The sequence below is a fragment of the Otolemur garnettii genome, unplaced genomic scaffold, assembly GCF_000181295.1.
Source record: "Otolemur garnettii isolate 467f Iridium unplaced genomic scaffold, OtoGar3 scaffold00019, whole genome shotgun sequence".
NCBI classification, from domain to species: Eukaryota; Metazoa; Chordata; class Mammalia; order Primates; family Galagidae; genus Otolemur; species Otolemur garnettii.
In genome coordinates, this window is record NW_003852414.1 from 25,927,187 (window position 1) to 25,952,458 (window position 25,272).

At 46.7% G+C, this 25,272-nt stretch overlaps 1 protein-coding gene across 2 annotated transcripts in view; it reads left to right on the forward strand.

The window, feature by feature from the left end:
• Nucleotides 1-11,638: 11,638 nt before the first annotated feature.
• Nucleotides 11,639-25,272, forward strand: part of PITRM1 (pitrilysin metallopeptidase 1) — a 30,056-nt gene continuing 16,422 nt past the window's right edge. Inside the window, exons 1-13 of one of the 2 annotated variants that reach the window (XM_012803313.2) lie at nt 11,639-11,693; nt 12,779-12,878; nt 15,157-15,263; nt 15,763-15,914; nt 16,584-16,698; nt 16,777-16,873; nt 18,075-18,235; nt 20,914-21,040; nt 21,261-21,349; nt 22,102-22,230; nt 22,794-22,907; nt 23,134-23,230; nt 23,751-23,885. In XM_012803313.2, the coding sequence (XP_012658767.2) occupies nt 15,785-15,914; nt 16,584-16,698; nt 16,777-16,873; nt 18,075-18,235; nt 20,914-21,040; nt 21,261-21,349; nt 22,102-22,230; nt 22,794-22,907; nt 23,134-23,230; nt 23,751-23,885 (1,194 nt within the window). In that variant the 5' untranslated portion in view covers nt 11,639-11,693; nt 12,779-12,878; nt 15,157-15,263; nt 15,763-15,784. Of the gene's footprint in view, nt 11,694-12,778; nt 12,879-15,156; nt 15,264-15,762; nt 15,915-16,583; nt 16,699-16,776; nt 16,874-18,074; nt 18,236-20,913; nt 21,041-21,260; nt 21,350-22,101; nt 22,231-22,793; nt 22,908-23,133; nt 23,231-23,750; nt 23,886-25,272 lie in introns of those variants that run through there. The other variant, XM_023511331.1, reaches the window with a different exon arrangement.

Sequence of the window (25,272 nt, forward strand, 5' to 3'; positions counted from 1 at the left end):
GCTTTGGCCCCAAAGGCAGGACATCTCAAGGCAGGGAATTACAAAAGTTCTTTGATTTTCACTGGAACCCAGAAGTTTGAGGTTACAGTGAGCTAGGCTGGTGCCAAAGCACTCTAACTTGGGCAACAGAGTACGAGGTTATCCCAAGAAATAAGTAAATAAATAAATAGACATCCTTTGAGTTATAATTGGTTAAAAAAAAAAAAACCTTTGTCTAAAGGCTTGGAATGTTTTAAGTTAAACTCTGTTAAGCAGAGACAAGCCACCAGGCATATATCAGACATATATTCAGAGTCCAGTGATTGTTAAATAAATCAATGGCCTGCAGGTGTGGTTTAAGCTCTGTCTTACAGCCTTAGGCCTGTTAATGAGTTATTAATACAAAAGACAATTCCAGGAGGGGCGGGGGGCATAGAGAAACGTGTCTGACCTCCCTGTTCATGGTTAATAACTTAGATTTAGGGTGTTTCTGGGGTCCCATTGGCCAAGAGGAATCCATTCAGTCAGCTGGAAGCTTACCATTTTATTTTGCTCACAAAGTGGTTTGTCCACAGTGAGAGCTAGCACCCAGTCAAGTCACAATTTAAACAAATAGTGTTTGCCTTTATATCTGCAGGAGTTTGAGTTATGAGTAAAAGAAACTGGCTCAAAGTTGTAAACTGGGAAAACCCGAGTATGGAGAGGGCTACGGGTAAGAGCAAGGAGAGGGCACACCCAGGGCCACAGGTGAGAGCAGGGGGAGGGCACACCCAGGGCCACAGATGAGAGCTGGGGGAGAGAACACTCAGGGCTACAGGTGAGAGCAGGGGGAAGGCACACCCAGGGCCACAGATGAGAGCAGGGGGAGAGAACACTCAGGGCCACAGGTGCGAGCGAGGGGAGAGAACACTCAGGGCCCCTGTCCCTCAGCTCTAACCAGCCTTATTCTCTGTGGCTTTGTTTTGGAGGGGCTGAGTCTGTTCTCTGAGAAACCCAGATATAGAATGAAAATATCTCTCCTAAGAATACCCAAAAAGTTCTAGAAATGAGTTTTTGCTGACTTGGCTTGAGTCACTTGTTTGTTCCTCAGCAATCACCACAGTCAGAGGGGTGAAATGTTCTGATGGGGCAGGTCCAGCAAGGATGTGGGCCCAGCCGCCAAAATCTCAGGAATGGGGGCCGGTGTGTCCGGGAGAGAGCAGGACAAGGCAGGCTCTCACCCAGCAGGCAGCAAACCAGCGAAGCTTGGTTGGCCCTGCAGCCCAGACACCCAGGCGCAGAGCACAGCTTCTCCTGGCTTTCAGACTCACCACTGCTTTCCATCTATTTGCAGTGACAATTGCTTTGTTCTGCTTACCCCATTTGAAACGCCAACTTAGCAGTATGAAGTGGTTGTAAGTTTGAATAACTGTCATGAAAGCAATTTGAACAAAAATAAATAAACCCTGTAAAGGACACATTTACTCCAATGCAGAGGCCGTGCCAAGGAAATTATAAGAAAGGAGAGGCCGCCACCTAGCGGCCACCTGCTGGTAGATCGTGCTGAGCATCAAAGTAAAGGGTTGGGACAACTCAATTTAAGGGGAAACCATTTACCAGTGAAAGGAAATGAAATGACTAAGGCAGGGGGTCGTTTGCTTCTTAAGGAAAATCCAGACTCTATCCGGAAATTCACTGATGGGATAATTACACAGAAACTATTTCATTTCATTTCCCTGTGACTATGCTAACTTCAACTCTGCTCCTGGCTTACGACCTGAAACTGAGATTTTTGACATATGAGCAGGGAGGTTCTCACCGAGTGTATTTCCCTGTCTCTAACTCTTATATTTTTATTCACAATCACATGACTTAATGACACCACTATTAGTTTGACATTTAATGACGTGAATCCATTGTAGTATAGAACCCTAACTGAAGAGAGCAAGTCTCAAAAATTTGTCTCCCGCGTGTTACCATTTTATGGGGTTAAAATCAAGTAAAATAAGAAATCCATGTGTTTTAAGATGTCCTGGACATGTAATAAACATGTATGAGAAGCAAGAGAATAGTTATCTTGGGTCAGGGAAAGATAGTTTGGTGGGAGGTTGTTATTGCCAGTATTTTAAAATATCATGAAGTGCATGAATAGAAGTTTGTGAAACATATTTATAAAATATAAGTCCTGTCCTGGAAACTCTGTAGTCTATCCATCTTTCCAGCTTGTTTCTCAGCAGAATTTTTGTTGTATTGGATGTCACACCAGGTTTGAGACATGAAGGGGGTGTGAGGGGAGTGGAGAGAGAAAGGAGGGGTGCAGGAGAGGGTCCCCACTAATGCTTGCAGGTTTCAAGGAGCAGTGGAGGCGCTGGCTGTAAATGAGTGTTCCTTCCTCATCCAATCATTACTGCACAACAAGTTCACGGAGCAGCAGAACGGTAGAACAGAAAGGGAACTTGGAAGACAGCTGCAACCTCTTTATTTTGTACAAAAGGGAACTGGAGCCCAGAGAAGTCATGCACCTTCCCCAAAGCCACCCAGCTTGGCAGTAGCCGGGCGTGGGACGGACTCCCAGCCCCATGCTTGCTGAAATACACCTTGCCTCCATCTTTCCACTAGGGCTCAAGATTAGAATCACATCCATGGCCTTGTTTGATGTCACTCTGCACACCTTTGATTAAAGCATGCAGAATGCTTGCCAAAACTCTGGGGGACATTTCACCTGTGAAATAGCAGAAGCCACAGATGAGACTTAGGGTGTGGCCTTGAATTTTAGAGACACAGAATGGAGTGTATGATACACAGACTACTTTTCTTCTTAAAGTTTCTCATTTAAGTATTTCCACATAACAAATCTATCAATTTTAGATTGTGTGTATTATAGTTTTTGGCCGGGGCTGGGTTTGAACCCGCCACCTCCGGCATATGGGGCCAGTGCCCTACTCCTTGGAGGCACAGATACCACCCTAGATTGGGTGTATTAGATTTTTATATAAAGTATTGCTTGCTAATGACAACATGATGTATTTAAATGGTCGTTATTGAACTTTGACAAAAATATTTCTTCAGAAAAGAAATAAAATAGCCTATCATTTATAGCAATCAGGAAAACAAAGTCGTATGTGGTAGTAAGCACAAGAAGTGCTGTAATACGTGATCAATATTGACAGAGACCTGCCCTTTACATTCTTGAAAAGCATTAGGCTGACACTTTCCAGGAGGAGCCAGGCGTATTCATGGGGTGCACACTTAGCCAACACGTGTGTCACGTATGTTCCACACTCACTTTGGGGTAAAGGCTTTATACTGAAATGCGTTAGAACTAGGCTCTGTCTGTCAAGGGGAACAGAGAGCGTGAAGCTACTCTGTGTCCGAGCTCCATGATCCAGCTGGGACAGGTGCACATCACTGGTCACTCCCTAGGCAGGAACACCCCGTACAGCCACACAGAGGGAGGCAGGTTCAGCCTCACTGTCCAGAGATTGGCTGAAATTAGCAGAGGAATGAATTTTTCTTTCCTTGTTTCTTTGGGGCTGGGATCTATTTAACTCTTAAGAAAGAATGTGGTAAAAGAAGGGGGTATACTGAGGAGTGAGCAATTTCCATCTCATCATGGCCAGGAACCCTCAATTTCATTTATTTATTTATTTATTTTGTAGAGACAGAGTCTCACTTTATGCTGTGGTGTCACACAGCTCACCACAAGCTCCAACTTCTGGGTTTAGGCGATTCTCTTGCCTCAGCCTCCTGAGTAGCTGGGACTACAGGCACCCACCACAACACACGGCTATTTTTTTTGTTGCAGTTCGGCTGGGGTCAGGTTTGAACCTGCCACCCTCAGTATAAGGGACTGAGCCCTACTCACTGAGCCACAGGCGCTGCCCATGGGAACCCTAGATTTTAAAGTGTTTCTGGGGTTACCTTACTCAAGGGGCCATTCACTCTGTGTGTGGGGGAGGTTGATAATTGTAAGGATTTTTTTTAATTTCACACTCAGGATAATATTTTAAGAACTTAAATATCCAAAATTCTGCTAAGAAGCAGAATCTGTGTTTAAGTAGCTTATATATAAGTTATGCTGAAAAAGACAAAAGCCCGAATGAGAGATATTAATTTGATGGTTAGATTTTCTAATACAAATGAATAAATAATTGCAGAAAAAGAGCAGGATGATTCATTTAATGTAAACTTAACACAAGGGGCTCCATATTTATTTCTAAAGAAATAGTGGGAACATGTTTATTGAATCTGGACAATTTTATGAATATACCCTTCTGTAGTATCAAAAGGTTTGTGTTGACAGGATAACTAAAGTGGCAGGGCAGGAAAGAGGTTGGAAGCCTTGGTAAAGGTTAACTGCATCTGTTGAGTGAATACCCCTGGAGATGCTAAAATATTGTAGGAAAAGATGAACATATTATATTAATGATAGCCCCGGGGCAGCTTCACCGTCCTCACTCTCATTCTTATTCCAAGAGCTGTTCCACGCACTGCAATTAGACCTTCTGTGTGTTATTCCTCGACTGTTTAGCAGGACCCTGAGATGAGCAATATCTCATAATTACCAGCCTTCATTCTGCGAGGACACCTCTTTCCCACGATGCTATTTAAAGAGTGAATGATATGTCCTGGAAAATCTGTAACAATTTATTTCTTTGAGTTACTTCAAACTACCTCTGACTATTCATTTTAAATTTAACTATTTCTAAAGGGAACATCTTGGTTTCTTATTGTTCTTCTGGAAGAAACAATAGATTATAAACTGTTGTGTAAAGTTCTTGTATGTTTTAAAGTGACTTGTATTTACTCAGGAGTAAGCCCTCTAAAAATCTTTAGAAGTCAGAAGTGTTTCAGAATGACTATTATTGTTATTTTAATATCAGCTTCAAAGCTTTCGAGCTATCACTTATTTGATTCCTATTCTATAAAAGATACTACATTGAATGCTTCCTGTATTCTCTAAGATATGACATATTGTCCCTACTTTACAAACAAACTAAAAGGTAAAGATTTTAGGTAAAGTCCTTAAGCTCAATTAACCCCAAAGTGGTAAAACTGAGATCCAAACCCAAATCTTTATGATTAGTCACTAAACCAGAGTGCATGTCCCACGTCACAGGGCCGAGACAGCCCTTGGTGAGGATTCTGAGACCTCACACTGTCCTTCCATTTGGGGAACCGCTTGCGCCCCAGTCAGCACAGCCAGCCCCTTCCCAGTCCCTGGGCTTGGCTGGAGCTGTGAGGAGAGAGGGAAGGCCCTGAAGTCAAGTAAGGGGCCTGGGGATGGACCATCTTAGTGACTGAAAGATTCTTCCGGTGGGACGGGGGCAGGGGGTGCAGAAGGCTGGGGACACCAGCTGGAACGTGAAACCAGCCATTCCGTGGTTGAAGTGAAGGCCTAACCCCTTTACACCTCCAAACTCAGCTCTCCCTAAAGACCCTTGCACAGGAACCAGGACGCTCTTCCTCTTCCCACGTAGGACGACTTGTGGGGGCATAGGAAGTTCTTCCCACCAGGACCCTTCCTTTGGCCCGAATTTGTTTGGTTTATAACCCCAAAGAGCCTCCCTGCTGCCCCCAGAAAGATGTTTCAACATTATCAACAAAGCCAGAACTGTAATGATGAGAACGTGGAGAGGTGTGTTAAAATCGATCTCCTTTAATGATGATAGGTTGATATGCTGATGGAACAAAGGAAGTATCAACTGAGAAGTAACAAAACCAGGCTTTCCCAGGCGTGCTCTCTAGTTTATAAACCTGCCCTTGCCTCTGGCTTGCTCCCCTAAAAGGCATTTCACTGATGAATATTTATTTCACTGCCGCACATGATAATGCCTAAAAACGGAGCGTAAATGCTCTCACGGGCATTGTTTCCCTCCCCCTTCCTCTCAGACATCTTATTCTTTCTATAAGAGGCAGGTATTTGTTTCAAAGCTCCAAAAAATGCTGTCTGAAAATTAAATTATAATATTCCTCTCCTTTCCACTTCTGACAAATCAAGATTCCTCCTTTGCACAAATAAGCTGGACCATGGTAGGGTGTATTGCTGAAGACGCCAACAGTTTGCAGTAAAATCTTCACTTTTAATCCACACAGTGATGGTTTTCATCACTAAATGGAACTGAAGAGAGAGGAGAAAACCGGGAAAAATGTATAAATTGGACAACTTTTTTTCTAAAACATCAACAAACACTTAGTAAGACACTGATTTTTGTAAACAACTAAATATTTATATTTAAAGGTTCTTCTATTTCACAAGACAAGATTTTTAATGTTGTAGGCAGAGTAACAACCCCTCTGAGAAGATCCTGTCCTAATTCCTAGAACCTGCAACTGTGTCATGGTGAATAGCAAAAAGGAATTAAGGTTGATAATCAGACAAGACAACTGCTGGGTTGTTGTCACCCCTGTAATCCTACCCCTTTGCGAGACCGAAGCAATGAACATCTTGAGCTCTTGAGTTCAAGACTGGCCTGAGCAAGAGATCCCCTCTCTACTAAAAATGAAAAACTGAGGCCAGAGGATCACTTGAGCCTAAGAGTTTGAGCTTGTTGTGAGCTGTGATGCTGTAGCACTCTACCCAGGATGACAGAGTGAGACCCTGTGTCAAAACAAACAACCAACCAAAAAAGAAAAAACAAACAAGCAAAAAAAACCCCAAGGGGATTACCCTGGATTATTAGGTGGGCCCCGTGTAATTCCCGTGATCCTTAGAGACGGGTGAGGCAGAAGCTGTAGATCCAGAGAAGTGGTGTCAGAGGGAGACTTGCTGGACACTGTGGGCTCTGAAGACAGAGGCAGGGCAGCTTCCAGGGATGGGCGACCTCTACCTGTGGGAGAAGCCAGGGAAATGGATGCTCAGCCCGCACCGTGACTGCAGCCCAGCCGGCCCTATGTTGGGCTTCTGTCCTGCAGGATGTTAAGATGATAAGTCTGTGTTACTTTAAGCTTCCAAGTTCTGGGTCATTTGTCACAGGTACGTTAGGAAACTCACCCCCATTTCACCACTGGGAGATCACAGTTTGGGGGAGTTTCATCTGTCCCCTTCCCTGGGAATTCTTTCCTGAGCTGTGATCTTGTGGTAGGACCTTCACACCTGCGGGAGTGTCACACTGCAAATAACTTCCCATCTGTCTCCCTGTGACCTGTGCTAGGCCAGGGATTCCATAAATGTAATGACCGTGTCTTTAATCTCTGCCTAAAGTACTAGTTCCAAAACTTAGCAGCAGCAAAATGGGTGGCCTATTCTGGGAGCCTAATAAATATTTATCCCGTGTAAACAGTGATTACTATGAATCTACCTGCCTTTTTATTTTGAAACCAATGATCAGAGTATCCGAAACTGTTGCAAGGGTTATAAAATGGCCTGTCACAGAAAGAATGTGATCGCTGGCCACAGAGCCTATAGGGTCAAACAAGGAGCCTTAACTTAACAGTGATACTTTATAACCAGCTCAGTCATCCCTGGTGTGGTCACTTAAACTTTCAGGAAATTCACAATGCAAACAGCATCGTTCTTAGTTTCAGCAGGGAAAAGTTTGTTACTTTTTAACAGTTAAAGTCTAAACATCCTCCACAAAGAGAATATGAGCAATGGCTGCCCTAAGAAAAGAAACAGTTGAAGAAAACACATTTTGTCTTTTAAACTCCCAGGCTTAATCTTTCCTCTCCACTTGATCCTTCCCAGCCGGTAGTGACGCCCTGGCATGATTTCCTCAGATACCTCCTAGGCCTTTTCTTTTTTTTTTTTTTCTCATTAATTTTCCTTAGAACATTATTCACTCTTAATGTGAATCTAAATAAATGGATATTTGCATTTTATGCATTTTGCTCAATTTGGAACACAGGTTTTTTTTTTTTTTCTGTTCTTCAAGTGCTACAATTCAAGCATCAGCAAAGGCCTGACAAGGACGAAACCCGTGTTCAGGCAGGTGGAGGCCCCTTCTCAGCCTGAACTCCACCCCTAGGATTGTGCTTTGAGTCCAGGATCCCACCTAACGACTTTTTCTGAGGCCATTCTAATCTTGAAGACTTTTTCTATTACAGAAAGCAAAAACAAAGTTTGGAGCATGTATTTTAAAAGCATGAGTGAGGACAGTAAAACTTTCAAACTCCTAGAAGCGATAGAAGCTGGTGTCACCACCACCTCGGGGTGGGGGGGGTGGGGGGGTAGAAGGCCATGGGATCCAATCTTCATCCGTGTACATCACAACCTTGGGTCTGTTCTCCGGCGACCTGCTTGAGGCACAGGCCCTTTCTCTACAGACCAGCGTGTCCCCTCCATGGAGCAGTGACTGCTTCTGGTTTCTGAGTCCTTCATTTGGCCTCTTTGCCTCTCTCTCCGGGCTGCCAGCATGCTGTGTGGATTATAACAGCTTTGCAAGACTTAATAAGCCTTCAGAAAGCAGTCTGTAATGAAAGGCTGCCTTGACAGCTGGCAGAGTCAGTCCGCCTCCCTGTCCTCAAAGACGGGCTTGGCTGTTCTTCATTCTTTCCTCCTCCTTCTGTGTTTTATGGTCACTCTGTGCTCCTAATGGGTTGGGACTTTTACCAGAGCTGCATTACATTTTCAGAGAGTACTGACATCTTTGTCATGCTGAGCTTCCTATCTCTGAACGTGGACTGTTTCGCCATTTACTTAGTTTTCATAAATGTCTTTCATTGAAGTGTTTTGCTACGGTCACAATTAAAATCTCCCTTGGACTCTTCCCACAAAACAGGAGTGTCCCCCACTCACGTGAAGGGCATCAGCTTGTATCTAGCGTCCAGTTGCCGCTGTTTTTCTGCTTATTAGAGTGTAGTCCAGGTCGGCCTACCTGAGAAGTGACACGTGCTACTATTTTCAGCATCTGCAGCATTTACTTACATGAAGGTGTCACATTTTATTTATGAAAACTCCTCCCTCTCTCCCCTCTTCTCTCTCTCCTCTCTTCTCTTCTCTTTTTCTCTCCTCCTTGGTGCTGCTCTGCAGCCTCCCTCCTGCACCAATAAAGACCTTTTGTACAAAAAAGAAAAAAGAAAAAGGAAACTCCACTTGACAGACTTTTACGTCATTCTATATTTGCTGTTGTAAAAAAATGCTGCAGGAAACATTCATTTATACATCACTGTGCTTTAGTGAGAATATAGCTGTAACATACATTTTATGAAGTGAAAAAGCACATGCTCTTAAAATAATGCTAAAGTGCTTTTAAAAAGGCAAAAATGAAATATAGTATTATTTCACAGTAGAGTAGGAAAACATTTGATCCCCATTTCTGCACAAACCTCACTACCCTTTGTTTTATGAAATAGTTACATATGACAAATAAAATAATAAATGTCTGAATTGGTACTGTACCCTTTTTTAAGTTGATGAGTAATCCTGGTCTTTGAAAAAATATAGGCATATATAAATTTCTCAAGTTAAAGAAAGATGTTAAGAATATATTCAAGAAGAATCTTAGCAACATCTTAACATTTCTAAAACAACTTAAAACGATTAAACTAAATTCAAGGGAAGAAGTGATCGCTAACAAAAAGGAGGTGTCAGGGAACATAACTCAGAGGGACACGAAATCAACATCAGCCAAATCAATTGAGTTTCTGAATGGGTCATTTTAACAGACAGAAAATAAGTTGAAGGCTAAGATCAGTGCTGGGATCAGCGTCACAAGTAAGGCCCACGATAATAAAATGATGGAATTTTAGGGTTGAAAGAAAACTTGCAGAAACTCTGGTCTCTTCTTTTTTAACAGGTGAGCCCAGTCTCTACAAGTTAAACAGAAAGACGAAATGTTTTGCTCAAATTCAGTAGTGATGTTCAGTGATTGGCAAATAGGTTACACAATAATTATTTATTGAGTGAAAAAGAAAGAAAAAATGAGTGAGGGGCTGGTGTTGGAGGCTAGGTTTTCTGAGAAGCATGAGGATTTTTTACATTGCCTTACAAGTACTGAGTTTGCCAACATTTCATACAATTCTATAATCCTAAATTTGGAGACACTGAGCTAATACCTCATTTTTCAATACCAACAGTCACCAGTTTGGTGATAAATCCAGGATTTACAAAACCATGTACCAAGTCGAGGACATACAATCCTGGAGAGCACCATATTTGGTTAAATCACATTCATATTTTTCTTTTGGAGTTAGAAAAATTTTGACTTCCCTGGATTTTTTGCCAGAGCTGCCCTAACAGAAATACCCAGACTGGGGGCTCAGAAGGGCAGAAACGTATAGCCTCCATACAGAATGTGGACCACACAGAAACGTCTCATTCTGGAGGCTGGGAGTCTGAGATGCAGGTGCTGGTCAATTAGATTGGACACTACTCAAAATAATTATTTGTACATGGCTGTTGTGTGTGCGTAGGTCGAGTTTCTGCATCAGCAAGATTGTACCCTGTGGACACAGGAGGAAGCGGCAATTACTGGATTTACACAGCACCTACTCTTCAAAGCCACACGAACACCACCACCCACCAGGGCCTCAGTTTCCCACACTCGCAGCGAGGTTAACGACACCCAGCTGTGTCCCCCAAGATCACAGGGGTGTTTTGATGACTCAGTCACAGCGCCGCGTCTGTATCAGAGCCTCTCATTCCCACCTGCTCAGGGTGTTTGGGTTCATGGCTGAGCGGGCGCTCGGCGAGGGGCAACGCAACCGCAGTAGGACAGTTGGGGGCAGATATCTGGTGGTGCTTTGTCACCGTATCATCCTCCGAATTGCTGCCAGAGCCGTTCACGTTGCAGCAGACTGCAGCTGTCTACTCAGCGTCCTCTCTCCAGAGAGCGAGCAAGGCGGAGGGAGCTGTGAGTCCGTTTGTATTAGTGGGACACGAGGAAGCGGAGGTCTGAGGGACCAGGTCAGAGCCGGACTCCGCCTTCCTCCAGTCCAGGCACCACTGCCCCGCGTGGTCACTGACAACTGCCCTGGCCTCTGGAAGCTTCTCCCTGCGTTTCCGGGGGCGGGAGGGCGGGACATTCTGGCGACCTCAGACACATAGGGGTGGTCTTCTAGGAGCGTAATGCAGGAGAACGGGGGAGAAGCGGCGGACAATCCGCACTGGGGAATTTCTTTGCGGGGTCCCTCGTACTACGCTTTATCCACAAAGCCTCCCAGCCTCCAGGCTCAGGCAGCGGGCGGGACCGGCTGCGCGCCCACTGAGCTCTGCTGAGGGGCTACACGTCACAGACAGCAGGTGCAGGCGCCCACGCCACGCCAGAGAGGAGCATCAGGGTCACCCGGCCTGGCAGCTGGCGCCCCCGCCACTCACGGGCACAGCCCCGCCCGCACCTGCACAGCCCCGCCCCAGGGCACGTCTACACCCGCATAGCCCCGCCCCAGGGCACGCCCACACCCTCACAGCCCCGCCCCCTGTGTCCCGCCCGTCATCTGTCCACGTCCGGCGCCCGCTGCGCCCCGCCTATTTTATCCAGAAGCCCCGCCCCCCCAGAGCCCCGCCCCGCTCCGCGGGCCAGTCCCGCCCCTTCCGCCCGCCCTCGGAACCGCCCCTGGCCCTCCAGGCCCGCCCCGACGCAGCGGGGGCCCGCCCTTTTCCTTTCCAGCCTATCGGGAGCACGTCGTCCTTGGCGCGGACCAAGTGCTGACCAATGGGAGTGGCGGGCGGTGCGCCCCGCCCCGCGCCTGCGTCGGGTTAAATATTGTCCCGGCTCCAGCCCCGCGCGGGTCACAGACATGTGGCGCTGCGGTGGGCTGGGGACGCTGGGCGCGCTGCGGAGCCTGCGACGCAGGTGAGGCGTTGCGGGCGGGCGCGGGGCCCGGGCGGGGCCGGCCGGAGGCGTCAAGGTCTCCCGGTGCCCGCCTCCAGGGGTGCAGCCCCGCATCCTGAGGTCTGGCGCCCAGCGGGGGCCGCGCGGGCCCGAATGGGGACCTTCTGGCCCCGGGGAGGCGCGCGGAGGGGCACCTGTCCGGACCGGGGCGGCCGGAGCCAGGCCCTCCACCCCGGGCTCGGCGCTTCCCTGGGTGGGTGGTCCCGGGTGAGTCACTGCTGTGGGTTTTAACGCGTGTAATAAAAGTAAGTGGCGGTTTGTGGTCGGCGTTAATAAGTTTGCTCGCATTTTATTGTTGTTATGAGGCAGAGTCCTTAGGAGATGGGGCTCCCGCGGGCCATGCTCTGAGTCTGCTGTGTTCTCAGTAAAATGGTCGCCTCCTGGAATTGAATATGGGGGAAAAGAAGGCAAAAAACGTTTAGTTGTCACGCTAATCCTCCAATCCTTCCTTGATTTATGGTGCAGTTTTGGTTACTGTTACCGCAGATGAGGAAACACGGGGTGTCGGTTGCTGGGACTCCCTGAATGACCCCTATGGAGACTTTGAATTTGGCGGCAGAAACTTTAATTTGATATGTAGGATGTTACCAGAAGGTATATGGGGGAAGCCTTACTATTGCCCCTCAAAGTCTTCATAATATTGTTGTTGGTGATAAATAATTTCTTACATTTCTCTGTCCCACAACTCCAGAGTTTGCTTAATCCGTGAGGAAGTATTGGTTGAGGATGCTGTGATGGAAAGAGGCCATTGTGACATGAGAAGGGAAATTTGTGTTATAATTATTAATGGACATGTACAAATAAAAGGTTTTCAACATTTAATTGATATTATGCAGCTCCTGCTGAGTTGAGATAAAAGATTGTTAACATGAAAAGAATTTTGCTAGACATTAATTTTCTAGAATGTGCAGTATTTGGGAAGATGTAAGATTTAATTTTTCTCTAGTTAATAAACTTTACTACCTTGTCGTTATGTTCTGAGTTATGTTTGCCAAGTCATTTCCTGCAAATCATTTGACTTTGATGACTTCTCTTACATACCGCAGGACACACCATGAGGTGTGGAGACGGAGTGGTCACCTGGCTTGTGAGAGGGCCCTGCAGTATAAAGTGGGGGAGAAGATCCACGGGTTCACCATAAACCAGGTAGGGTCCATCAGCTCTTTAAGAGTTGGCGTGTGTCACAGATAGGACTTCTGTTGGCTCCAGAGGTCTGTCAGAGTCCACACTGGGGTTTTTGGTCCATGTCCCCAGGCCTGGCACGGCACCTGGTTGGTGGTGGCTGCTCAGTGGGGCAGAGCTTGCAGATGGAGTGATCCTCAGTCTCTTCCCTGAGCCCCTCGAGGCCTGACATCTGCTCAGTCTGGGCAGGGTCTTTGTCACCTAACACACTCATGTTACTGCAGCCACCCCTGGCAATTTACTCCGAAATTTGCAAGGACTCTGTGCCCTGTGTCTGTTCTGTTGGGTTTTGCCAATAGTTTGCTATTTGAATAGTTTGCTATAAACTTAACAGAAACTTTCTTTTCTGAGCTATTTGGATTTCAGAGTTACAGGCAAGAAAGAGATCATGGGCTTATGTTTGCTTCGGTTTATGTTAAAGTATATTCATTTGCTTCTTGCTGTTTATTGCATAAACCTTTCACACTGCTTTTTTATTTAATAGAATAATCAAAGAATATATACTTGAAGCCTGTGGGTGGCTGTTGGCTTTGTGCTGCCTTGATGCTGTAATACACAGAGACACACAGCTTACGAACCGCAAACACTCACAGCAGCCGAAAGTCAAGGCCTGGCTCAGTGAACATCTCAGAAATGCCAAGGTGGAGAGGAGGGGTTTGTGGAGGTGGTGGCATTGAGAAAGAAGGCCATCTGTCCCTCAGCAGGACCATGGGGATGTTCAGGCAAGGTCCGGGCACGGTGAGCCATGAAGGCATTCAGAGCATTCGCAGAGTCCCTTGAGAGCCATGTGAAGAAGTTTGGACTTACAACACACATTACTGCTAAAGGGCCATTTTGAAGGGGTGGATCCTTTTCCTTTATTTTTAAATTATATGGAAACTTACTTTGTGATAGATAAACCGTGGTTCTTGTTTGAGAAGTAGTTACTATGCAAGCTGTTTCTCGTATTAGCAGACATTTCACTGTATCTGCTGATTTTAAATACACTGATCCTTTATTATGAAGCACTTGTAACCCTTAAGTAATTTAACAGCTGTCTGTTATGCAGTTGTTAGCAGACCACTGTATGCATGTCGTTTGTGTGACGAGGGTCCTAGATTGGGCTAACAAGACCCGAGGTCTTGGTTTTGCTGGGGATAGGCAGGTGATGTTCAGGGGCCCGAGATGAAGAACGGGCAATGAGGGATGTCAGCAGAGCGACACAGTGTGTAGCTCAAGGAAAGAAGGTGGCCTGATGGGGGAGAGGACAAGACAGTTTCTTGAACGCTAAGGACTGTGGACCCTTAATTGGGGACTTGTAGGGAAAGAGATAGTCCCTCACCCTGGAAGTGAGGATTTGTTTATTTTCATTGGGATGTTTTTACCCTCCTGGCCCAAGTACACGACTTGATTGCTCATCCTAAGTGAGAGAGGGTGAGGGTTAATCCTGGGAGCATCCTTCTGATGCCACAGGCTCGCCCATTCTAGTCTCTTCCTCCCTGCAGGCTGTTCTAAGCGCTGAAGGAGGTAACAGTGGAAAGCCAGGAGGAGCAGAAGCAGCAGGCATTCAGCCGAGCAGTGCTGTGAGGGCTGAGCCATGCTGTGCGGGATGAGTGGTGCAGTGTGGGTGCAGCGGTGCTGTGCGGGATGAGTGGTGCAGTGTGGGTGCAGCGGTGCTGTATAGGACGAGTGGTGCAGTGTGGGTGCAGCGGTGCTGTGTGGGACGGGCAGTGTGGGTGCAGCGGTGCTGTGCGGGATGAGTGGTGCAGTGTGGGTGCAGCGGTGCTGTGCGGGATGAGTGGTGCAGTGTGGGTGCAGCAGTGCTGTGCGGGACGGGCAGTGTGGTGCTGTGCAGGACGAGGGGTGCATTCTGGGGAAAGCGGGGCTGTGCAGGCCCAGCCGTGCAGGTGGGCACAGTGCTGCCTCACAGAGAGGATAGGTGCCAGGGAGAAGCTGCATCTGGATTATGTGTCACTTATCCCATCAGTCTACCCTCAGTCCCACCTGCCAGTGGGGATGCGCATACCTTCCTGTGATGTCTCCAGACAAGGCCCAGCAGACAGAGCACTCAGGACAACGTGCACATTCCCAGCAGCCTTTCCCCCTTTGTAGGGGAGAGACTTGAACAAGGCAGTTCCGTCTCTTTCAGGTCTGACCTGCTGGCTTCCTGGCAACAGGACAGCCAGTTCTCTCAGTGTGTTAAGGTGACCCATTGAATGCCATTCTGGCAGGGTCAGCTCTCACATTGCCATTCCTGACCCAGGTGACATCTGTTCCTGAGCTGTTCCTCACCGCAGTGAAGCTCAGCCATGATGACACAGGAGCAAGATACTTACACCTGGCAAGAGAGGACTCAAACAACCTATTCAGGTGGGTTCTCTGCAGGGTTGTGGTCTCAGGACCTGTTTGGGGAGGAGCGCACAGGTTGTCTCACACCTGTGCAGGTGGGGGTGCTGCAGGGCTGTGGTCTCACACCTGTGCAGGTGGGGGCGCTGCAGGACCATGGTGGTGACCGTGGTGGTGCTGCAGGGCTGTGGTCTCACACCTGTGCAGGTGGGGGCGCTGCAGGGCACTGGGATGTTTGCATTCAGAACATCCACCATACGCGAGGCAGCTTACCGACCCCTCACTAATACACTGTTACTGGCAGCACCCTGAGAAGACTGCTTGAGTTTATGTCTTCATCTAAATACAGTAACATTTTATAGTCTGAGTTAGTGATTTCATACATTTTAGTTAGAAAACACTTTGTTGAAAGATTGTGATGTTAAGCACTTATTTCTTGTCACCTGGGGCAGTGCGTGCCAGGGCACCATACTGGGCAGTACGAGCTTTACCCCCCTTTGTGTCTTTTCTCCTCTGCCATCAGTGTGCAGTTCCGCACGACCCCCATGGACAACACCGGCGTCCCCCATATTCTTGAGCATACAGTCCTCTGTGGCTCTCAGAAGTACCCATGTCGAGACCCTTTCTTCAAAATGTTAAACCGGTCATTATCCACTTTTATGAACGCCTTCACAGGTACGCCGTCCTCTCCCAAGTCCCTGTTGGGTCTGCCAGGCACAGTTACTGGAGTTCAGTTAGTTTCTGAGGAGAAGGGGGTAGTTGGCGGTTAATTGTCACCAATCTCTCATTGAAGGTAATAGAAGTCTGATCCTTTACGAAAATCACATCTTGGATTACAAAAAGTGAAGTTTTAGGAAAAAGATGTTTGAGTTTTTTCTAGAAAGGTTCAAAACAATTTTCTTTTGGGAATATTGCTACAGCATTGGGCCTCCGTAGCAGTATCCTGAATGTCGATGTTGTGCGAGCTTTACTTTTAGTAAGTGAGGAGAGGGGCAGGCTGGTGGCAGGAGCTCGGCGTTCTGTCAGGAGGAGACTCAAACAGCAGATTTGATCAGTGCAGGATGAGCTTGTCTTCTGACCACGTGACAATCTCAGGGAACCTGGGCTGTATAGATGTCACCAAGGAATTAGCACAGGCACCTGTCAAGTGCAGACCCTGACTTGGTTTGGGAAAGGTGGGACTCAGGGTGGTGGCCAGGCCAGCTCAGGTGCAGGTCCAGGGCCCAGATCTCTGCCTTCCTGCTGTGGGCAGTTACACTCGTGGTCACGGGAAGTGAGGCTTAGAGGTAAATGATTTTGTAGGAACCAGTTGTATTTAAAACTTTGTTTTTCGTTTTTGCCCAGCTAGTGACTATACTCTGTATCCATTTTCCACACAAAACCCCAAGGATTTTCAGAATCTCCTCTCTGTGTATCTGGATGCAACCTTTTTCCCATGCTTGCGGGAGTTGGATTTCTGGTATGTAAAGATTAACTAGTTGATTCAGACCTCAGTACGAGAATTGGTATCCTCGTATAATTGTTTGTCATTATTCAGGCAGGAAGGATGGAGATTAGAACACGAGGACCCGAGTGACCCGCAGACGCCCTTGATCTTTAAAGGAGTTGTCTTTAATGAGATGAAGGGAGCATTTGTAAGTTTTCTTCCTTACCTGTGTAAAACGTTGAAATACGGTTACATTTGGAAGGTAGTTGACCTTCAGTTATTTAATGCTCACATCTTAGGAAGTAACTTTTTGAGTTGGCTGAGCTCAGACCACGAGCAGACGCCCAGGACAGCAGTCCCCCTCTGACCAGCAGTTCCGGGGATATGTGGGTTTGGGTGGTGGTCACAGCAGGCCTTCGAGATAAACCTATCTTCATGCTGGTCGCCCCCACTCCTGAGTGTGCACTGGGCTTTCCCTGGGGCGCTGGGGCAGGCTGGGGGAGGTGTGGCATGCTGGGAGAAGCAGGCAGGGGTCCAGCTCCTTTGTTCAGCCAGACTCTAGAGAAGTTTGTGGAAAAAACGTAAAACAGTGCCACTCTTCCCAGTAACTTTTTGTATTTTGTTATGAAAAGTATTGTTCAGAAAATATTTACAGTAGTGTGTAATCATGGGTTGAGTTAACTAATGAGTAAGTAACTATTTTTAAAGTGCCTTGGTTTTAATGTATGAACACACACACTTGCAGATACCCACAGAATCATAAGACCCCACAGAATCATAAGACCCCACACAGTCAGAAGCTGTTCCGGAGCCTCATGAACTTGGGAGGAGTAGAGAGGGTCTTGAGACCATGGTTCTTTTCTATGAGGACTGCCCAGGCCAGTGCCTCATGTCCCCTTATGACTCTGAGGACCTGGCCGGTCTGTCCAGAGTCTCCGCAGTGTCGGGTGACCTGTACACACAGCTCTGGTCCCTGCGTCCTGTGGCCCATTTTAGTGGAGAGCTATTTCTTATCCTTTTACACTTAATTTCAGTGCTTTTCTCCATGGCCTTGTCTTCAGACTGAGTTGTGTGACTCCCCACCTGCCCTGCAGCTGTGGCAGAAGGACACCTTCTGTCCGTCCAGCTGCACCAGGCCCTTCTCCTGCCCAGCTGTGGGAGATTGCTCACCCAATACGTGTCAAAAAGTATGTTTTCCTGCTCTTCTAAGAGAGCCAAGCCTTGGGTGCCATGTGCAGGTCGTGAATCAATTGAATACCCTGTTCAACAACACCTGCCTGGGGTCCTTGCTTCCTTGTTTATCATTAGAATGGTTCCCTTTGCAAGGCCTTATAGGTTTATGCTCCAGTGTGACTGCTTTGATGTGCTGTAATGATGTGTGTATTCACTTATTTTCTTTCAATTTCAAGACAGACAACGAGAGAATATTCTCACAGCACCTTCAAAACAGACTCCTTCCCGACCACACATACTCTGTGGTGTCAGGCGGGGACCCGCTGTGCATCCCGGAGCTCACGTGGGAGCAGCTTAGACGGTTCCACGCTACTCACTACCACCCGAGTAACGCCAGGTAGCACTGTGTTTTGACTGTTGAATGGTGGATTTTCAGGAGTTGGCTTATTTGCATTCTTACACTAAGTTGACTTAGCAGTTTTCACCTTTAGCAAAGAAATGTTTGCTTAAGACATACATAAGTGTAGATAGGACTGGATGCCTCATTCCTCCATCTGACTGACTTGAACACTCATTTTAAACATCTGCAGTGGTAACTGGCTAACTATAGTGTGCTCTCTGCAAACACAGCCCTCGGAGTCACCCTGGAGGGGAATCCCGGCCCCACCTCCTCACCTCCAGGTCCCAGTTTTGTGATGAGTAGAATGCGGATGTGTGGGGGGCTGAGCCGTATAGAATGGCAGCGGGTGGAGGACAGAGCCCTGCCCTGGTCACGTAGGTGTTGTTAAACAGAGCCTGCATTTATAAACCTTACATACTTCTTGATGCAGTTCTGGTTTCTCATATCACTACTAATAAAACACTTACAGTTACGAATAAATCCTGATGTCAGATCACATTTGCAAGATGAGTTCATGTGACCCCGCAATACCTAATCACATGGATATTCTTGCTGAGGTATTTTTGAAGTAAATTACAGATGTCATCATAATCATTTACCCTGACATTTGAATTTGTTATACTAAAACATGAGGCTTTTTTTACATAATATCACATCATAGTCACACTTAATGGAATAAAGCATATTTTCTTAAGACTCCCTATTTCTTATTTCATAGTCAAATTTTCCAGTGTCCCCAAAATCTCTGATCCAAGTGAGGCCCACATGTCATGTCTTGTCAGCCCAGAGCACCCACACGTGGCCTGTGGTCACGTGGGCCCTGTTTGTGATCTTTATGGTCACGTGGCCCCAGCTGTGGCCTGTGGGACTTCCTTCCTGACAGTTTGGTTTTGCTCTTCAGTAACTTTGGCTTCTGTGCCCTATTGATACTGGATTTTTAACACTGGATTTCCAGGCTCTTGGTCTTGACAATTCAATGAATGAATTGACGGACCATAGAATGAACAGTGAGGTTTTATTTACAGCTCAAAGAACCACATCTCCTTGCAGGGCAGGATGCAAGTGTTACAACTCTTATGAAAACAACTCTTACAAAGAGCCAAGCCTCTTTGTAGAGCAGGATAGATGTGCTACAGCTCTTACAAAGGACCAAGCCTCTTTGTAGAGCAGGATAGATGTGCTACAGCTCTTACAAAGGACCGAGCCTCTTTGTAAGGCAGGATCAGCAGCGGAAGTGCTACAGCTCTTACAAAGGACCAAGCCTCTTTGCAGGGCAGAGATCAGCAAAGGGTCAAGCCTCTTTGTAGAGCAGGATCAGCACTAGAAGTGCCACAGCTTTCGCTTCTTCTTCTGGATGGTCTGCAATGGTCTGCTGAAGTCTTATTCTTCTGCTCTATCTTCCTCGAAGGTCTGCAACGATCTGCCCCCAGGGTCTCTGCTCAGGGCCTTATATAGGTGTAATAGCTTAGCTGTGATTGGTCCATAAAATGGCCCAATCAGGAGCAGGATTGAAAATGGACCAATCAGGGATGGGCACCAGTTTTCCCTTGATTGACAGGTCCTCCAGCACTGCTCTACTGGAGCCTCTGGGGGATGAAAGCTCCCGTGCTTGCCCCAACCTGCCGGTTTCTTTGTCGGCTACTGCCACCAAGACAGAAGTGGCAGGTCCCTCAGGCCATCCCTGCACAGAGGTGCCGCAGGCCAGTCCCCCTGGGCTCTGTGACCTCTGACAGATGAGGAAGGCGTGGAGAGCCCAGAGCCTGGATGTTAGGGCCACCACTTGCCAGTGGATTGTCCAAACCCAGTGCTAAAGTAGGTATCTAAACTCCTGAGTGTAAGTTTATAAAGGATCTTTCAGACTCTAGTTCCCAAATAGTAACTCACCATACTCAGATGACACAGTAAGATAGAGACCAAGCCTGCCATTGTAACCTTCTCCTCTGGCTGAATAAATGTGTTAGTTTAAAACGTGCATAACCTAAAATTTGTAGCCTTAACTTGACTTGTATGAAGTGCTTTGTCAGTTGGGTTATCGCGCTGCTCTAGCTGGGGTCGTGGAGGCTTTTAACAGATAACTCACTTGCTGTCTGTAATGCCTTTATGATGGATTTAAAGGGTTTGCATTTCATTGACTAGCTCTGTACAATTTGTGTTTTGTTTGAACCACCTATACAGTTGAAAGGGCAATGGCTTCTCTATGGTGTTTACAGTTAAACTAAGTGAAAACACAACACACCCCCCTTTGATGTTGGCACCAGGGTGGAAACAGGTTGTTTGCAGCTTCGGCTGCTCCGCCTAGGCCTCCCTTAGCCCCCGTGGACTCAGGCGTCTGCAGGTGGGGCTGAGGCCCAGGTACACTGCCTCCTGTACCTGCACAGCTCCGATCCAGTGTGGCTTGGCAAAGCAGGCACGGTGAGGGTCCAGCAGCAGGGGGTAACGCAACAGGGGACAGCTGTCACGCTGTGCTGGAGGGGACCTTAGAGGAATGCTCTCCTCACAGGCTCTCAAGCTAGTGGGACCTGGGTAACCATGGGGAGCCGAAACCTTGGAAAGTGAAACCTCAGATGAGGGAGATTACTGTGTCCTGTATTTCCTTCATTTCATGCAAAAAGCCCTCACTGTCAATTTCTAACCTTTTACACTAAAATACACTAACATATTCTCTGAAATTTTAGGTTCTTCACTTATGGAAATTTCCCATTAGAGCAGCATCTGAAACAAATTCATGAGGAAGCACTGAGCAAGTTCCGGAAAATCGAGCCCAGCACCACAGTGCCTGCCCAGAGGCCGTGGGACAGCCCCGTGAGTCCCCGGGTCCCTCCCCTGCGGATGGGCCACCTGGTGTGCTGGGAGTGGGGCTTTAAGTCACTGCTCAGAGTCTGGGAGAGCTTTTCAGCCTAGAGAATGGCTCTTTGCTTTAGAAGCAAGTTAACTTAGTGAAAAGCCTGTAAGTCCTGACAGTCTACAGTAGTTGAAACCTTTCTGAGTCTGCATCTGCGTCAAGCGTCATGTCATTTTGCAGAGGGAATTCCAGATAACTTGTGGCCCGGACGCGTTTGCGGCAGACCCCTCTAAGCAGACGACGGTCAGCGTCAGCTACCTCTTACCAGAGTAAGTATGTGCAGATCAGGCTCAGATGGGCCGGACAGCAGGGGAAAGTGTCCAGGCTAGAACGGCAGGAGGTGAGTTCTGCAGTCAGGTGTAAATCACCACACAGGTAGGACTCAGAGTGACGCAGGGTCTGAGAACCCAGTGTCAGGGTGTTTCATGACATCTGAAAATCATCTGCAGTATCTATCAGGAAAATAAGTAATTTACATGCTGACTGCATTTTAAAGCTTTCTTCCTGCAGAGGACAGAGTGGCTGCCACGGGGCAGCAGCTGTGTGTTTTGGGGTCATGGTTCCCTTTGAGTGTGACAGTGGTGCTGTGAACACTTGCCTTGGGAAGAATGCACCATGTGTAAAACTTTGTGGTACTAGAACTTGCCTCGAAGTTGCTCTGCCCTGCCAGCCTGGTCTGTGCCGTGGTGACCGTCACCTGTCACCTCCCTGTAGAGGGCTGGTGTCGTAGCTACCACTGAAGTAGTGTCTGTGAAAGTACATGACCCACTGTCATGTGATAAGCATTTGATATGCAGCTGAATTTATTTGGGGACCCCAACACAGTCCAGCATGTGAAAAGGTTCTCTTTTGCCCATATGATTATGAAAATAAATGTGAAATGCAAGACTTTTTAGCAGAACTTGTACTTGTATGGAGATGAAAGTTATCTAATGATGAGTTTAGGTGACTGTAGGAACACACAGGGGCCAACCGTGTTCCCTCTGTTCTCCTCCTCACCTCCCTGTCGGCTCCAATGAAGTATCACTGACACATTCGAGGCCTTCACCTTGAGCCTTCTCTCTTCACTCCTGATTTCTGGGCCCAATTCTCCCTTCTACAAAGCTTTGATTGAATCTGGGCTCGGCACAGACTTTTCTCCTGACGCTGGGTAAGTGCTGCTCTTAGGGGGGACCAGATGCCTGTGATTTTGCACCCCCTTTCCGGACCCTGAATGATGGTGTCTAGGACACTTGGGGTTGTTAAATTGTGGAGTAGAGGTTGAACATCCTCAGTGCTGGGGGGACAGTCCTGGACAGGGCTCTGTGGACTGTGCTGTGTCACGGTCCTGTGCAAGCTATTTTGTTCCTGAGAGAAATTTTTGGCCAAAAAAAGTGAAAACAAGGACAATTGTGCCAAGTTCTCAGAATGTCTTAACTGCTACTTGTTTTAAAAGGTCATTAAATGCTCTTATAAGTTTTAAGATTTTTGTTATTCATCAGTTCTCTACTTTTAGATTAATTTTGCTGTGACTCAAGTGTTTACAGTCTACTGAGTATTAGAAATATTAAAGGGACACAAGTGTAGTGTGACCAGCCTATCTGAGAACATGGCTTCAGTGGCTCAGTGGCAGTCGGGGGCTGAAAGTTCTCCGTCCCGGCCTCACGCACAGCCCGTTAAGGTGCTGGTGCTGAGCACACGGGGATCCTCCCATCATCTGTTTCTGTGTTCCAGATACAACGGCTACACGAGAGAGGCCTACTTCAGTGTTGGCCTCCAGGGCATTGCGGAGAAGGACATTGAGACGGTCAGAGTCCTGATAGACAGGACACTGGACGAGGCAGCCCAGTAAGTCGGCTTGTTTAGTGATTCCCTGTCCCCATCTGTCCTGCTGCGCGTCAGGTGGGTGGGGCTTCGCCGTCAGGTGGGTGGGGCTTCGCCGTCAGGTGGGTGGGGCTTTGCCAGCACTCGGCCCTGCCTGGTGCACATGTGTGCGTCTTCAGTGTCATCTGTCTCTGCTGCCTTCCAAAGCTGTTCTCCTTTCCGTGTCTTAGCTCCTAACTCTGTTCTACAGGAAAGGGTTTGAAGATGATCGGATCGAAGCTTTACTTCATAAACTGGAGATACAGATGAAGCATCAGTCCACCAGCTTTGGGCTGACCCTGACCTCGGTGTGTGGTTTCTCAGCACGGTGCTGTTGGTTGGGTTTTGTTTTCGTAACCTGCACTTAATGGTTCTCAACAGCGTTGAAAATGCAGATTTATACTGATGACACTTTTCATCTGAACCTTAAGAGTTAGTGTTTTGCATCAGATATAATTTACTGATTCAGTTTCATGACTTACTCTGTCTTTTATCAGCTTTCTTAATTGGCTTTTTGGTATTTTATTCCTCTGTTTGAAACAGATTCACACAGTATACTTTGAGTGGGGAGGGATTTATGACTGGTAATTTGTTGGTAATTGCATCTTCTAAAAATAATTAAAACTCCTTTTTATTTTGTTAGGACAAAGCGGGGTTTTAATGGGTTTATTTTATCCAACTAAACAATGATTTAATTATTATTGTAGTCAATCACCTGCGGTGTTTTTAAATACAGAAGCTAGGATCTTAGTAAAGGGGCCTTTAGAGGTTTCCTGGGTGGCAGGCGGCTGTGGCGCAGCCCGCGGTGACCGTAACCTTCTCCTCCAGTATGTGGCTTCCTGCTGGAATCACGACGGGGACCCCGTGGAACTCCTCAAATTGGGAGACCAGTTGGTTAAATTCAGGCAGTGCCTAAAGGAAAATCCAGACTTTTTGAAAGAAAAAGTAAAACAGTATTTTAAGGTGAGAAAGTTGGAAAATTTATTTTTATAATTTCAGAGTTGAATTTTATAATAAAAAAATGTTAGGATGTAATCTAAGTAAATAAATTTCTGTTAATACATAGATGACATAATCACTGATTTTCTAATTAAAAATTCAAATGTTTTTTCCTTGAATTTTTTTTATTCTAATGCAAGTTGGCAGTTGGTTTTTTACATCTGTGTGCATTTATACACGAACGTATGTATGAATAAAACATCTGTGTATATTTTCCTATTTTGTTAATAGAAGAATGATGTGAAACGGAGAACAGTCACCTACATGTGATGAACAGGCTGGCCATTTTTCGGGTTCAATCCTTTGAGCGTGCTCACTGGTTTCCTGGATCTGCAGGCACTTGTGCTGGCTGTGTTCCCTGCTACACGCTCATCAGTGTGGTAGAACTTTTTTTTTTTTTTCTGAGACAGAGCCTCAAGCTGTCCTCCTGGGTAGAGTGCTGTTGCATCACAGCTCACAGCAACTTCCAACTCCTGGGCTCAAGCGATTCTTCTGCCTCAGTCTCCCAAGTTACTGGGACCACAGGTGCCCTCCACAACACCTGGCTATTTTGTTGTTGTTGTTGCAGCCATCATTGTTGTTTGGTGGGCTCGGGCTGGATTCAAACCCGCCACCTTAGCTGTATGTGCCTGGTGCCTTAGCCACTTGAGCCACAGGCGCCGAGCCAGTGTGGTAGAACTTTTTAGCAGGTGTTACTGAGGTCGGAGAGATAGTCGTCTGCTCTGTATATTTGACCCATGTTTTCTCTAAGTTGTAAATTGTTTTGCCTAAAACTTCTGTGGATCCCTGGCCCCACCTCTCTTTGTAGTGGTGTTACCAGTGAGCATGTCCGTGTGTTAGATCATTGAAAAAAATAAGAGAAGCGCATTACATCGCCTGTCATTTGTTTTTATATAATATTATAATATTTTTTTATAAACATCTAGTTAGTCCTAATAACTCATAATGTATTGAATGGAAATTTTAGAGCCTTTCAGAAATTAATAGTATGAGGAACACTAGATAAAAACTAAGTTAGAAGTCTATGTTATCTGCAATTCACATTAAAATAAAAGATTTATAGTATTTAAAAGTACAAGCCTTCTTATAACCAAGGTGTGACAAAAATGTTGACTATTGATTCGTTTATGGTTAAGATGTATAGCATATGTACTTTAATCTACAAAACAGTTGTTGCAGTGAGTTCTGTTACCAACGTTACTTTAAAAGTAGGAAAATGGGCTCGGCACCTGTGGCTCAAGCAGCTAAGGTGCCAGCCACATACACCTAAGGTGGTGGGTTCAAATCCCCAGCCCGGGCGCGCCAAACAACAATGATGGCTACAACCAAAAAAAATGGCCAGGCGTTGTGG